Here is a 16,211-nt window from a genome sequence, read left to right on the forward strand (position 1 = left end):
AGTCTGCCTCAATGCTTTAAGATAGGTATAAACCATATGCATGGCAGACAAAAAGAAAGCCTGATTACTTTGAACCAGAAGGCTTCTCAGAAGAGGTAGCTTTCGGGCTGAGCACTGAAGGAGAAGTAAGACCTTGTCAGGCTTACAGAGAAGTAGAAATACATTAGAAAAGGCAGAGAAGGGCCAGGTGTGGCAGCACACACCTGTAATCCCAGCAATTTGGGAGGCTGAGGCAAGAGGATCACTTGAGCTCAGAAGCTCCAGACCAGCCTGGGCAACATGCCCAGGGACTACTGAAGATGCAGAAGAGAACCCTTAGGCTTTTCTCTACACTACTTCCAATGGTCCCCCAGCTCTTCCCTCAGCCCTCGCCACAGTCTGCCCTTCTAGGAGAGAAACAAGGAGGTAACAGCACACAGGGAGGGAGGCCTGTTTCTTGTGCTACCCATACACCAAGGCCAGCTGCTCTACTCAATAGGGCACACCAGCATGCTAATTCCCAATCCCATCAACTTGTGATCCTCATTCATTTTCCTTTTACCCTGTGAGCTACTGAAGTAAGGGGTCTTCTGTGCTGCATTTTAATTACTACGATGAGCTATGGGATCTCAAGGGTTTTTGAATAATAACATTTTCATATTTACACATTTTTTCATTCACCTCTGCCCATTTAAATTAAGGCTGAAGAATGCAGCTCATGTGAAGAGTTGCTAACTCAAATCAATCCTCAGACCCAGAGGAGAAGGCTGGGGGACCCAGTGTCCCGTGTTGTTTTGTGTTCTCCGTATCATTAGGATTGGAATCCTCCAACTGCAGAGTCACTATGGTGAGCGTCAAAAACCGTGAATGTGCAGGAGAACTCCCAATTACATGGTTGCTTTCAGAGGGTCACCAGGCTCTCCCTGGAAGGAAGGTCCTGACCAAGTTATTCAGAGATTTGCTGAAGACTACAATTTGATAAGACAAATAGACTGAGAGTTCATTCTGGTTCATGGCAACCTGAGAAATAGAATAAGTGCTAGACTGGAATTCAAGAAGCCCATGTTTTAGTCCCATCCCTGTGACTTCTCCTCTCTAGGTCTCTTCAAAAAATGAATGCCTGGGACGCATTCTCCAGGGCTTTGTGATTTAGACTGGTTTGAATCTGTGATTCAATGACCTCTCTATGGTCCCTTTCAGTTCTATGATGTGAAGAACGTGAATAGCAGCACGGCTTTTGATGAAATGGTTTTAGCCTCATGGTTAAAAGTATAGGCTTTGGATTCAGTCAGACTAGGGTTTAAATCTTAGCTCCAATACCTAACCTTTTCTTCCTCATCTCTGAAACAGGGACAAAAATAGCCCCTACCCTGAAGATTTGTCACAAGATATACAATGACATAATCAACGTAAATGAAATCAGCATGGCAGCTGGCCCATAGGAAGCATTCAGTAAATGATAGCTGCTATCATTATCACCATTTTTCATTTACAGTCATTTCTGAACTCTTAGCTCATCATGCTAACACTGCACACAGAGGCTGGTTTCCCTTCTCCTGACTCTGCAAAGGAGACTGGTTTCTTCTGAGTAGCCCTGTTAAAGAGGCAGAATAAAAACTCAAATGCCAGGGAAGGCCAGTATTCTTGTAAGTTTGGTTTTTGATCACATGTAACAGCACAGTGGAGAATCTTCCAGACTAGGAGCCATCTGTACTCACCTTGGGGTCCACAGGTAGAGCCCAGCTTTGGGACTTAAGACTGTTTCACACTGAGTTGGTCTTGATTACCTCATCACATCTCCCTCATTTCCTGAACTTCTGAAGTGTCTGTTCATTGCCTGTCATTGGACCTCTAACCTCTGGCCCCCAAACTTCCCTAGTTTTCAATATGCCAGCTCTGCCTGGATCAGCTTCCAACCAGCCATGATATCTAACCATGTCTAATTTGATAGTACATTTGCTGTCTTTACTCCCCTTGATCTTCTGCCAGTTCTTGTACTGGGTATTCACAGCCATTTGCTTTCGCTTCTCCAGTTGCTGGAATGTTGAGCCCTTTTAAATACTCAAGAAACAACTGACTTGAGTCCTCTACCAATTCACCTAACTCAGCTGGCTTCCAACGGCTATTGCTTATTGAGTACTATTCCTTCTGTGCCAGACACTAGGCCAAGCATTTTCTTTTTAATATTCACAACAACCACGAGGTAAGAATTAGTATCCCTTCTACATGTAGAAACTGAGGCTTAAAGAGGTTAAATGACTCCCTAAATAAAGGTCACCATCCAATAAGTGCTAGAGCAAGAATTCAAATGCAAGCCTGATTACAAGGCCTAGTGAGCTTTTCATTCATCTCTTGAAAACTATGTTAAGATCGATTTCCTCATCACTTCTGCTCTCTTTAAGCCATCATCTTTACCCAAGGCACCTGCACTTTTTGGAGGATAATCACACCAATTTCTTGAGAAGACATACCAAACGTTTTTAATGACTACTCTCAACACCATGTAAAAATTTGGGGTAATTTCATCACTTCTCTCCTACCTTAGAAAGAATAGACCCCATTTAGGATTTACCAATGGCCTTCTAATTGCCTAACCTTCTTTCTAGTTTTCATCCTTCTAGCTCTTTCTATATCAATGGATACTGTTTGTCCATTGTCCCCAGTACCCTCTCCCCTTCCTTCCTTGCTTATGGGATTTTTAGACAGGTTCACAGACACCTAGAATAAAGACAATTATTTCCCACCTCCTTTGTAGCTAGGTGTAACCACATGATCAAGTTCTGGCCAATGAGTTATAAGCGAAAGTGGCATGTGTAACTTTTGGGAACTGTCTTTAAAGTGTCATTCTCCCCTTTCTTTCTTCATTCCTATGCTGATGGTTTGAACTTGGATAACCATCTTGAAACATGAGATGGCAGAAGGAAACTGGGTCCTTGATGGTCATGAACTGCCATTGAGCCTAGCACTCCTTACTTTGGACTTCTATCTAGTTCAAACCACTGTTATTGAGGGTTTTCTGTCACATTCAGCCTTGCCTCTTAAGATACTGCATTCTCCCAGTTTTCCTACATGTCTTTCCCCTTGTGCCTCTAAATATAAGCTCTATTCTTTTTTAAAAAATAATCATTATTATTATTTTGGAGACAGAGTCTTGCTCTGTCACCCAGGCTGGAGTTCAGTGGTGTGATCATGGCTCACTGCAGACTCGACCTCCTGGGCTCAAGCAGTTCTTCCACCTCGGCCTCCAAGTAGTTAGGACTGCAGGTGCATGCCACCACACCCAGCTAAATAGTTTTACTTTTTTATATTCATAGACACAAGAAGATCTCACTATGTTGCCCAGGCTAAGTTCAGTTTTTGACCTCTTCACTCTCCCGTCTTTTTTTTTTTTTTTTTTTTTTTAGAGAGAGTCTTGCTCTGTCACCCAGGTTGGAGTACAGTGGCATGATCTTGGTTCACTGTGACCTCCACTTCCAAGGTTCAAGTGCTTCTCATGCCTCAGTCTCCCAAGTAGCTGGGATATAGGCATGTGCCACCATACCCAGCAAATTTTTGTATTTTTAGAAGAGACGGGGTTTCACTATGTTGGCTAGACTTGTCTTATAATCTTAGCCTCAAGCAATCCACCCACTTCAGCCTCCCAAAGTGCTGGGATTACAGGCATGAGCCACCGTGCCTGACCTGGATTCTCTTTTATGTTACGAATCACCTCAACTTGGATGATTCATAAATCTGTATTTCTAATCTTAACATCTCTTATCAGACTCCTATTTCCAAGTGTTTATGAAGTATTTTTACTTGGATGTTCTCTGGTACCTAAAACACCTCAAACGTAACACATTCAAAACCGGACTTCACATCTTCCTTCAAACATGCCCCTCCCTCAATTCTTATTTCTGTTAGTTGTACATTATTTTCTCAATTAACCAAGCTCAAATCTCAGAATCATCCTCAAATTCCTCTCCTGATTCCTACACATTTTGTTGCATGTTCCTGTTAATTCTGCTTCTTCTATACTTCTCCCATTCATACCTCCCTTCCTGTAACTTCCTCCTCTGCCTCTAGTCTGGGCTCTGATACTTTCGAGAGACTCCATGAAGTCTCTTGACTTTAGGGCATTCCCGCCTCAGTCTCTCCCAGTCTAAGCAATCTAAGAGTCCACAATTGTATATTTGAGAAGTGTGGCTCCTAACCTGTCATCTGATTCAAAAAGCCTCAATAGCGCTTCATCATCTTGGGAATAAACAGTGACACTAGAGAGCCAATGCTCTATGACAAGTTTCCTTTGTTCCAGCCAAACTGGATTACTCTTACCATTCTCCAAACACGCTCTCTACATCCTCTCCCATCCTCTCACTGTTGTCTGTGCCGCTCCTCCCGTCTGGAATGCTCTCTCCTTCCTTACTTCTGCTATCAGGTATAATTCTATCTAGGGGTTCAGCTCAAGTGCGATTTCTTTAATAAAACTATGATCTCTTACCCTGACATAATTTATCCCTCTTTTGGTACCAAAATTACTTTTTTTTTTTTTTTTTTCTTTTTTGAGACGGAGTTTCGCTCTTGATACCCAGGCTGGAGCGCAATGGCGCGATCTCGGCTCACCGCAATCTCCGCCTCCTGGGTTCAGGCAATTCTCCTGCCTCAGCCTCCTGAGTAGCTGGGATTACAGGCACGCGCCACCGTGCCCAGCTAATTTTTTGTATTAGTAGAGACGGGGTTTCACCATGTTGACCAGGATGGTCTCGATCTCTTGACCTCGTGATCCACCTGCCTCGGCCTCCCAAAGTGCTGGGATTACAGGCTTGAGCCACCGCGCCCGGCCCCAAAATTACTTTTATACCACTTTGATATAAATTTAACATAATCTCTCATCTTTCAGTTATTTTACGTATGTCTCATGTATATAAATGCATAATATACATCTATATAAAGGCTGTCAATACATTTATTTGGTGGAGGAAAATTTAGAAGCACATTTCATAAGGCTTGGACTTGTTCCACAATGGAAAGAAGAGTGAACTATTCCAACTCAGAAACATAAATTAAAAAGAGGAAGACAGTTATATAGCAGGACTTTGTGTAGGAATTCCTCTAATGCAAGAAGGTGAGAAAAGTCTGGTGCAGTGGCTTGCGCCTGCGATCCCAGCTACATGGGAGGTTGAGGTGGATTGCTTGAGGCCAGGAGTTCAAGACTAGCCTGGACAACACAGTGAGACCCCATCTCTAAAAAAATTTTTTAGCTAGGTGTGGTGGCACATGCCTTTAGTCCTAGCTCTTCAGGAGGCTAAGGCAGGAGGGAGGACTGCTTGAGCCCAGGAGCTTGAGGCTACAGGGAGCTATGACTACACCACTGCACTCCAGCCTAGCAATGGAGCAAGACTCCTACTTTTTAAAAAAGAAGGGAAGAGAAGAGGAAGCTGCTGAAGATAAGGCTTAATTGTTAAACTGTCTCATTTATATGTTTTCCCTTTGGAAAAAGCATCCAAACATACTCCTGGACATTTACCTTGAAAATCTAGCCTGGACTTCTCAGTAAAGATGATAGATTGAATACAGGTACATATTTTTTCTTCTTCCCGAAATCTCATTAAACCAACAGTAAAAGTGGGACTACAGATGGAAGCACACCTGATAAAACAATATAAAACTGCAAAGGGAAAAGCCAAGATTTACACTCTAGAATTCCCCAGGCTAAGGAATTGGTACTCTGATATAGGAGTAGAGGGAGAAGCTAAAAACTGTTTCCTCCCCTTTGGAAGGATTAAGGTCTTCATACTCATGCACAAACTGTGCACAGACTCAAATGCCTAGCTCTCAGAAATACTGACTTAATCTCAAAAACCTCTGAAGTGCAGCTGCATGCCAAAGAGTCCACACGTATCACTGTCTTAGATAATCATTCATCATTGTCCTCTGTTAAGTACCACTTCACCTGGACCCAAGCACTATTAGCGGATGCTACAAAAAAGTACCACGGAGAACAAGATGGCTTTTAGAGCTCTTGGCTACTTTCCCATTTGCTATCAAACCTAGAAAGTTGTCCACTATTTCTCTGAGTGGTAATATGTCCAGAACGTTCAGCAAGCAAAGAGTCAAATATGAAAGAGAAATAAATGACTATGCTATACAAAACAGGAATCACTGCTCTGGGATATGCTTGCCCTGTGTGATGATTTCAGAAGACTTTTTCTACATTTGAAATAATTTAACAGGAATAGCCAGTTAAATAAAACTACCATAAAATCACATGAACCTAGTGTCCTTTTAGAGGATGGGCTTTCTACCTCATAGATCTATTAAGGCTTTCCACTTCTGTCAGTTTTTGTCATTTCTATAGGTACAAATGGCATTTCTGGGTGGGAAAATTCTTCACTGTGAAGGACTGTCCTGCATAGTATAAGATGCTTAGCATTCCTGGCTTCCAGGCATGAAATGCCAGTAGCAACCCCACCTTAACCAGTCATTGTGACAGACCAAAATTCTCCCAGAACAATTTTAAATGCTCCCAGGGAATGGCTCCAACTCTGATTAACCACATAAAATGTATTCCTATAAATCATCTTATCATTAATTTTTAAAATCTCTTGAGGTTATATATTCTCTTTTTTTGTCTTTTTTCTTTCCTTTTTTTGTGGAGAACGGGGTCTCACTATATTACCCAGGCAGGTCTCAAATTCCTGGGCTCAAGCTATCCTCCCATCTCTGCGTCCTGAAGAGTTGGGATTACAGTCATGAGCCACTGTGACTGGCTATAATCTTTTTTGAAGTTTTAATTAAAAAAAATTTTTTTAATTTTAATTTTTGTGTGGGTACATGGTAGGGTACGTGAGATGTTTTGATATAGGCATACAATGAAAAATAATTACATCATGGAGAGCGGGGCGTCCATCCTCTGAAGCATTTATCTTTTGTGTTACAAACAATCCAGTTACACTCTTAGTTATTTTAAAATGTACAATTAAGAATATTCTTTTATTTTTTTTGAGACAGAGTCTCAAAAAAGAGGCTCCTTCTGGGTTCAGGCAATTCTCAGCCTCAGCCTCCTCAGTAGCTGGGATTACAGGTGTGTGCCATCACACCTGGCTAATTTTTGTATTTTCAGTAGAGGAGGGGTTTCACCATGCTGGCCAGGGTAGTCTCGAACTCCTGACCTCAAGTAATCCACCCACTGTGGGCTCCCAAAGTGCTGGGATTACAGGCATGAGCCACCACACCCAGCCAATAATATTCTTTATAACATCCTCACGTGTAGTGTTTTTTTTCTCTTTCTTGGTCAAAATTGCCAGAAATCTTTAAAAAAATACAAATTCATTTTAATGATCTTTTTGGTTTCTTTACTTCATTACTTCTGCCTTTCACTAAGGTGTAACATATATAACATAAAGTTATGTGAAATATACTATCTGCTTTTATCTCAAGAATTCCCTAACGATCTCTTATTAGTTACTCTCTGCTACTTTCTTTTGGTTAAATTTTAATCTTTCTTGTTGTTTAACAAACGAATTTAAGAATATAAACTCTCCTCTGAGTACTACTTTGGCCAAATATAATAGGTATTTACACAAAGTGTTTCCACTAACACTACTTTCTATGTAGAAAAATAGAAAGAAAAAAATAGGCAACTCAGAGACAAAACATGTAACACTAATCAATAAAGTAAGTTGCTCAATTTCAATAATAGATAACACCTTTTTCTGCTTATCTTGGTGAAAAACATTAAAGACTGATAATTCACCATTTTGGTGAAGGTATGGGGAAGAGCATACTTCTCTTCAGTATTAGGGGAGGGCAATTTAGCTCCACCAATTAGCTCTAGACATGCACATACACTCTGACCTGCTAATTCTACTTTCTACCAATCTTTTTTAGAGATATACTTTTATAAGTATTTAAGAACATGTGTACAGAATGTTCACAGACGCATAATTTATAACAGAAATCTTGGAGAAAACTTCAACACCCATGAACTGGAGAAGGAAAAAATGAGTTATGGGATATTTAGCTAGATTTTAAGAATGAACATAAAATTGTATGGTGTTCTAGAGACAAGGCAAATACAAAATGCAAGTTCACAAAAAGTTTGTAAAATATAATTCCATGTAGCTTAAATACAAAGAATTTTACATAGTCACTTTTCTATAAAGATAACAAATGGCCTGAATCATATATACCATACTTCCTTTCTCTTTTAACTCTGTGGTTAGGTTAGGACGGTATTATTTTGCTATTAAAAGCTAGTTACTTAAAAAATTTTTTTTTTTTTTTTGCAGAGATGGGGTCTCACTATGTTGCCAGGCTGGTCTTGAACTCCTGGCTTCAAGAGAGACTCCTGCCTTGGCCTCCCAAAGTACTGAGATTACAGGTGTGAGCCACTGCGCCTGGCCTACCACACTTTCAAATGATGGTCACCTCTAGCAACTGTGAGTAACAGGGAGGTGAGAAGAACCTTAGCATTTTATCTATAATCATTTCTGTATAGCTTGAAATGGTTTTTTTCTCAGTGAGCATATACTAAGATAATATAAAAAAGTAATTTTTAAAAATTTTAATTTAGAGATGGGGGTATTGCTATATTGTCTTGGCTGGTCTCAAACTCCTGGGCTCAAGTAATCTGCCCGCCTTGGCCTCATAAAGTGCTGGGATTACAGGTGTGAGCCACCACACCCAGCCTAAAAATGTAATTAAAAAAAATTTCCCATCCCACCCCTAACACATTGCAGTTTCTTGAATTATACTAAGGAGGAATTAAAAGCTCTGGTAGTCTCATTAACATGGCCTTTTGAAAATTGATCAATTAACTCATATAAGCTGCATAAGACAATGACATTAAAGGAAATGCAGAAAGATTCAGTAATACTAACCTACAACATGTCTGCTCATGTGCCTCACTTATACCAACCTTAACAGGCATTCCTTCTAGACTAGCTTTTCCTGCCAGGCTGCCAGGATAGGCAAGGCTTCTGAGAAACTAGCAGAGCCCAATTGCATATTCAATGTTTCAGCTATTTGGTCTGAAAGCTCTTTGAGTGATCTAAGCAGCAAGCTTTGAGGCAGGCACATCCCACAGCCTGTGGTTCAATTAAAACTGCTTCTATACCACTCACTCTCAACACTTAGCCCAATATTGCAGAGTTGGAAGAAACCAAAGCATAGGAGGACCAGATGTGTAGACAAAAGTCCTCCTTGGCAGTTCCCCGCTTAACCTGACAATCTCTTGATATGGGGATACAAAATCCCTGTCAAACATGCTTGGTAGCCAAGGACACCAGCCTCACTTATGAAGTTAGTCTGACTTTCCATTTTTCTTTCTTCCAAAGGTTGAGACAATTATCTTGCAGTGGTTCCTGATGAAACCTCTGAAAGAAAGAAAGAATTGGAATCTCTCTCCTCCATGATGCTAAAAATGATCCCTTCACTAAGAACCATTTTGAAACAGAGCATTAAATTAATTGCTTGTTTTTTAAGGGTTAATTTTTTAAAAAGTATAATTTATTATCAAATGACTAGAGAGGGCATTGGTGTTCTACTTCACCTATTCTAAATGTTTTAGTTAAAGATCTACCAATATGGCCAGGTGCAGCGGCTCACGTCTGTGATCCCAGCACTTTGGGAGGCTGAGGTGGGCAGATCACCTGAGGTCAGGAGTTTGAGATCAGCCTGGCCAACATGGTGAAACCCCAACTCTACTAAAAATAAAAAATTAGTCACATGTGGTGGCGGACACCTGTAATCCCAGCTACATGGGAGACCAAGGTAGGAGAATCACTTGAACCTGGGAGGTAGAGGCTGCAGTGAGCCAAGATCCTGCCACTGCACTCCAGCCTGGGTGACAGAGCAAGACTCTGTCTCAGAAAAAAAAAAGAAAAAAAAAATCTACCAGTATGATTGGAAGATTCAATACAGTTATAAATTCTTCACAATCAATATAGATTCAATATAATCCCAATCAAAACCCCAGCAGGATTTTCCATAGAAATCAACAAGCTGTACACACTGACTAAGGACCGGGTTGGGGACGGGGAAGAAATCAATAAGCTGATTCTAAATGGGAAAGACAATGGAATTAGGATATCTAAAACAATTCTGAAAAAAAGTGACAAAGTTGCAAAGACAATTCAATATAGAAAGGAAGGTCTTGGATATCCATTTGTAAGAGAATTAAACTTGATCCATACCTCACACCATATATAAAAATTAACTCATAATTGATCATAGACCTAAATGTAAGACCTAAAGCTATAAAATTTCTAGCAAATAAACAGAAAAGATTGGTGACCTTATGCATTTTTTTAAAAAAGGATAAACTGAACTTTATCAAAATTAAGAATCACTACTCTTCAAAAGACACTGTTAAGGGAACAAAAGGACAAGTCACAGATTACGAGAAAATCACATATCTAATGAAGAATTTGTATCTAAAATATATAATGAATTTACAACTCAATAATAAGAAAACAATCTAATTTTTTTAATGAGTAGAAGATTTGAATAGACATTTAATTAGATATTAAGGATGGTGACTAATCACACTGATTGATGCTCAACATCATTAGATATTAGTAAAATGCAAATTAAATCCATAACAAACTAACACTGCATGTCTGTAAGAATGCTAGGGATGCTACGTATAGCAAGTAGATGTATATCACTCTCATATACTTCTGATGGGAATGCAAAATCGTAAAATCACTCTGGAAAATAGTTTGGCAGGTTCTTATAAAGTTAAACATATTATATATTTAATGTAAAGTTAAACATATATTGCTGGGATACTCAGCAATCCCATTCGTAGGTACATATCTAAGTGAAACGAAAACTTCTGTTCACACAAAAACCTGTAAGTAAATGTTTAAAGTGATTTTATTTGTAATTGTCAAAAACTGTGAATGACCCAAATATCCCTTAGCTAGGGAAGGGATAAACTGAGGAATATCCATACAATGGGAAAATAGCAATGAAAAGGAACAAATTATTGATATATGCAACTATATGGGTGAACTTCAAGTTTATTAGCTAAGTGAAAGTGGCCAGACTCAAAAGGCTACATTCTATGATTTCATTTATATGACATTCTGGAACACGGACAGACATCAGAGCAGTGGTTGTCAGAAATAAGGGAAGGGAGGGGCGCTGACCACAAAGGAACATGGGAAAATTTTAGGGGTGAAACTGTTCTATATTTTTATTGTGATGGCAGTTATAAAACTATGTTTGTCAAAATTCACAGAACTATACACGAACAAGGATAAATTTTTGGATGGTGCCCACCCAGAAAAAATTAAAAAAAGGATAAATTTTACTGTATCTAAATTATAACATTTTTAAAAAGTTCCAAATGGAAACCATAAAATACAAAACAAAAAAACTACTATAAAAATGACCACAATGCCTGCATGCAAGAGAAAACCTTTTAAACAGGACCATTAAAAATAAAGTCTACAATGTCATACGCATATGCACACATTCTCTTTGCCACCCTCTACTTACTGACAGATCTAGCAAAGAAAGGGCATTTCGAAGGAAACCATCTCATCCTCTGTTCTTACCTGAATCATGGCATGTCTTAGGGTTGAAAGAAGGCATGCATACCTGATGAAGGCCCTAATACCTGCAAGCTGTAGAGGGCTAGGAAAGGTCATAAGAGTTCCTTCAAACTGCAGTGGGAATTGCATTGCCCCTTCTCATTCTTCTTTAGAACAGGGGTTAACACGAATTCTCCAGCGGTGCACACTCACCTCTGTCGTGACCGCACTTATACAGACGGGCTGGATCTCGGTACTGCAGCACTCACTCCCTTACAGAGGAAACTGAATTTTGCAGAGGCAATGAAAGTAGGCCAAGGCGACAGAGCACTCTAGTTACAGGGTGGCAGCCAATCACGGGCCCCTTCCCAGGAGTGTCTCACTCTGAGGTCAGGACTCAAAGGCAGAGTCTGTGCCGTCAGCCAGAACCCAAAGGGACCGACTTGTTGAGCTTGTTTTTCCACAGCATTAACTTAAGGGTTTACGATTTGAGACCCCAGATCAATCTCTGCCATGGTGCTCGTGGTCTTTCCTCCCACAGTTAGCACCTATTCTGACCCAACCTTTTCCTTGCTTCGCATGCTGAAGGTGGCAGCCAACTCCAACCCAGAGCATGTAGGTCAGGTATTGGAAATGAAAAGCCATAATGTACCCCCCATCCCAGACCATCGTGAAACTCAACTGCCACAACCCAAGGAATATCAAAGCTACGACATCTTCCCCTTCCACTAAGGATCACAAACTTTAAAAATCCCTTTGGAGGGGGATCTGCCAGGAGTTGTGGGGAACGTACCTTTTGTTTTTCCATCTACCGACACCACTTTCTTTGTCTCTGCTGTTAACAACAGTTCATAAGGGTGTTCGTCTTCTTCCCGGGCTGTACCGCCCTGAATCCTAGGTCTCATGGACAGAACCTAAGAGAGAGAAACATTCAATGTATCTTGTACATGTGGCTAATACCAAGACAGGCAGTGTTAAACAAATTCGAGATTATTGGCTCTTTTTTCATCTAAGAGGAAGAAGGGTGGAAAAGAGAAGGTGAATAATTCAAGTGTCACATAGAATCACAACAGCATTTCTGGATATATACCTGTACCTCTAATCTGAATGGCCTTTGATTAGAATACACCCCTCTCTGAGGATCACTTGAGCCCGGAAGTTTGAGGCTGCAGTGAGCCAGGACTGTGCCACTGAACTCCAGCCTGGGTGACAGAACAAGATCCTGTCTCTAAGGAAAAAAACAAAAAAATTCTCCTTTCTTTGATTTTAGTCTTCAAAAAATGCTAACTGAAATCTAAGATCCTTCCTTTCTTGTGTCTCCCATGCCTACAGTGTTCTGCATGAACCCTTTTCTGAGGATAATACTTGCCAAGCAGCTCTTAGCCATGCTCCATCGTGAAGGTGGGCATCTTTCTCTATGTTTCTTTTCTAATATGCACATATACTATCCAAAGACTGGAATCCTTCCCACCTCCTCAAGAGGAAACCAAAACGACTTCCAACTGACCCTCAACACTGGACATTTACTAGAAACAAACTTGTCTGTAAGTCCATCTCTATTTTTAAGAGCCTTTCTTCAGAGGTCCTGAGGGTTATAGGGAAGGATATCCCCAAAACTGGATTCCTATAACCTTTATGATAATACAATTTTAAATTACTTCTACCAATCTCTGCTCTGAAGAGTCAAGTGGCTACAAAGCCACTTGAAATTTCAGTGGGGGGAAAAAGCAGCTGTCTACTGAGAAATTCCTAATCCAGGCAGTCAAGTGTCTCTGATGAAATAATGGAACCAGAGCTGGCTCCTATACCTGGTAACTGTAAGGCTTTGGCCAGGTGAGGGCCTGATGGCCACAGCTAGTCTTGGTACCAGAGGCACCATGCTTTTCCTTGAACCAAGCTGGAAACACCACAATTAGTGCTATAGCCACTCTGGGAAAGAGAATGGAAATCCCTGCTTTAGAGGATAATTCTGACCCAGCTGTCCTAAGAATCCACTGTGTTTCACAGGCAAAAGAAGAAGAAAAGCAAGAATAAGGTAGCATTAAGACAATTCTTACTTATTAGAACACCAAACCATGGCTCAAGATCTCTCCTTGATAAGTCTGGCTAGGACAAGTAATGTATTACGAACAAGGGGGTAGGAGTAGGGGGAATTCCCAATTCCATCTAACAAATAATGCTACCCTATAAATGTGATTCCTTGGCACACACAGAAACTTCCCTCCATACTGACATGTCCCTCAGCTCACTGGAAATGCATCAGGTTTGTGAGTCACTGGGTTTTTGCTTCTCAAGGCATAGCTCATTGTGTTATGGGCCTAATGAGACAACAAGGACTCTAGTAGCCTCAGACTAAATGAAAAACTGTAGCTCCTGTTTGTTAACAAGGCTGCCACTCTAAAGGCAGAAGGGCAGTCTTCTTCCAAAATTCTGCTAAGCACAGCAGGAACCTCCACTTACGTAGCAAGCTACCTGGAAGCTAAAAGCTATTTCATTACAATGAGCCATTTGCTCATATTACTTATTCCCTGCCTCTTCATAGGAACACAATTAAGGGAACAAAGAGGACATTAAGCAGTTCACCCTTTGTCAACTTAATACCACAGGCATTACAGACAGGAATTTGTGTTCTGCAGGTTTACACACCTACAGCTATCACTTACGCAGAGCCCTGGAAATCTGATTCAGTGAGTGCTCTGCACACAGGAAGAGCTCCATATAGCCTCGGGCATGCTTCCCTCAGGGGCAGGTAATTGACAGCCTGGATGCCCAGCCTATAATATCCTTTCTTCTTGTGTAGGAGAAGGCTGATGACTTCCATGTGGAAAATCAGGCCCACTGGACCTGCATTCACTCTGTGCCTACTTCTGGTGCAGGACAAATGGAAGCAGAGAACCATGAAATGCCAGAGCTGGAAGGGATCGTAACCATCACAGCAACAGCTAGAGAGCACCTGGTTCTGCTCTTTCATTTGTCGATGACAAGCCTGGTTCCCAGAAAGGTCCTGGGACTTGTCCAAGGTTATACAGAAAGCTCACAACTGAGCCATGGCCATAAAAGTCAAATCCCCTGATTCTGGACCAGATTGGCCTCATTTTCTTCTGGCTTTCATTTTTTTCTCCATCCAATTGCTCATACCCAGACGACAAGTAGAGTGATCTTTTCTTCTTGGTGCTGGCTCCTACCAGCTATGGCATTAAAAGTCTCACAAAAAAGCAATAAGCTGCTTTTCTTTGAGCCTTCCTAGCTCCCACTCTAGCAGTTCTGTGTCATAGTCAATATAGCAATAACTGATTTTCAACAGAAAGGATTCTGCTCTTTACTAAATTACTCCTTAATCTTTTTTCCCCACTTTCCTCCAAGGCCTGGCAATAAATCAAAGCTGAAATATATATACATATACATATATATATATATGTGTGTGTATATATATATATATATATATATTTTTTTTTTTTTTTTCTGTTATGTGGAAAGTAACATTTCTGCTGCACAGAAAAGCTACGAGCAGTCACCACCTAACTGTGACCAGTGGAATGTCCAGTTGAAGCGTGGGAGCTTTCTGGGAAGATATACTCCAGCAGCTGTAACTTCCATGAATATTTAGCACTTCTGAGCACAGAGAAGACTACAGCCAGTCCTGATGCAGCTGGAGCCCCTTCTGAGGGGGAAAAACATCTACACAGCATGTGTGTGCGCATGGGTGTATGTGTCTAATGTTTTTAAGCCAGCTGCATGTTCAGGTCGTCAACCTGATAAGCACTCCTAGAGCTAGGTATACTCTGGCTTCCCCTAAAGGCTTCAGTGAGTCATCTGACAATGACCAGGCTTAGGAATAGGAATAAAAATACTGGGGAAAATTGCTTGCCAAAGACTAAAGCCTACGTTTGATGAAGTCAGTGTCTCTTGAGATATGATAGGGTCTACGTTATTAAAGCTTTAACAGTAAAAGAAAAGATGGTGAAAGGCCACAGAGTCCAAAAAATATACATATTAGTACGCTGTGAAGAAGACTTAACCATTCACACTACAGCATATGAACAAAATCTGCCTGGATCATATGCAGGCCATATCACCTTTATATCATGTACCTATAATCACCGGGGAATTAGCATTAGCAAATTCAGTGTTTCGCCATCTTCCAAATACTGACTATGCTAGCCCAACTGATCCAGAATTCCAGGCTATTCAGAAGCAAGTTCTAGAAAATACAGCTCAAACTCTCCCATCTAGGAGAGTAATATGGAGATCTCCCCCTTCTCTTTCCCAGCCACCACTTCTTGACACTGTGTTATTGCCACACTGTATGCTTTAGAAAGTCTTGGGAGAAGGCCAGTCGCGGTGGCTCACGCCTATAATCCCAGCACTTTGGGAGGTTGAGGCGGGTGGATCACGAGGTCAAGAGATCGAGACCATCCTGGTCAACATGGTGAAACCCCGTCTCTACTAAAAACACAAAAATTAGCTGGGCATGGTGGTGCACGCCTGTAGTCCCAGCTACTCAGGAGGCTGAGGCAGGAGAACTGCTTGAACCCAGGAGACAGAGGTTGCGGTGAGCCGAGATCGCGCCATTGCACTCCAGCCTGGGTAACAAGAGCGAAACTCCATCTCAAAAAAAAAAAAAAAAAAAAAGAAAGTCTTGGGAGAATAGAAAGTTCTGAGTATAATCCAGTGTTTCTTTAAGAGCCTTGCCCAAGCATTATGAATTTA

The 16,211-nt window shown here is 40.9% G+C and overlaps 1 protein-coding gene across 5 annotated transcripts in view; it reads right to left on the reverse strand.

The window, feature by feature from the left end:
- The window catches only part of ANKS1A (ankyrin repeat and sterile alpha motif domain containing 1A), a 196,669-nt gene that overhangs the window by 79,221 nt on the left and 101,237 nt on the right, over positions 1-16,211 (reverse strand). For all 5 annotated transcript variants that reach the window (XM_012461628.2, XM_012461626.3, XM_012461625.3 and 2 more), the window contains one exon: positions 12,295-12,415. In XM_012461628.2, the coding sequence (XP_012317051.1) occupies positions 12,295-12,415 (121 nt within the window). The remainder of the gene's footprint in view (positions 1-12,294; positions 12,416-16,211) is intronic.

The sequence above is a fragment of the Aotus nancymaae genome, unplaced genomic scaffold (assembly GCF_030222135.1).
Source record: "Aotus nancymaae isolate 86718 unplaced genomic scaffold, 86718_ANA_hifiasm-v0.15.2.pri h1tg000040l, whole genome shotgun sequence".
NCBI classification, from domain to species: Eukaryota; Metazoa; Chordata; class Mammalia; order Primates; family Aotidae; genus Aotus; species Aotus nancymaae.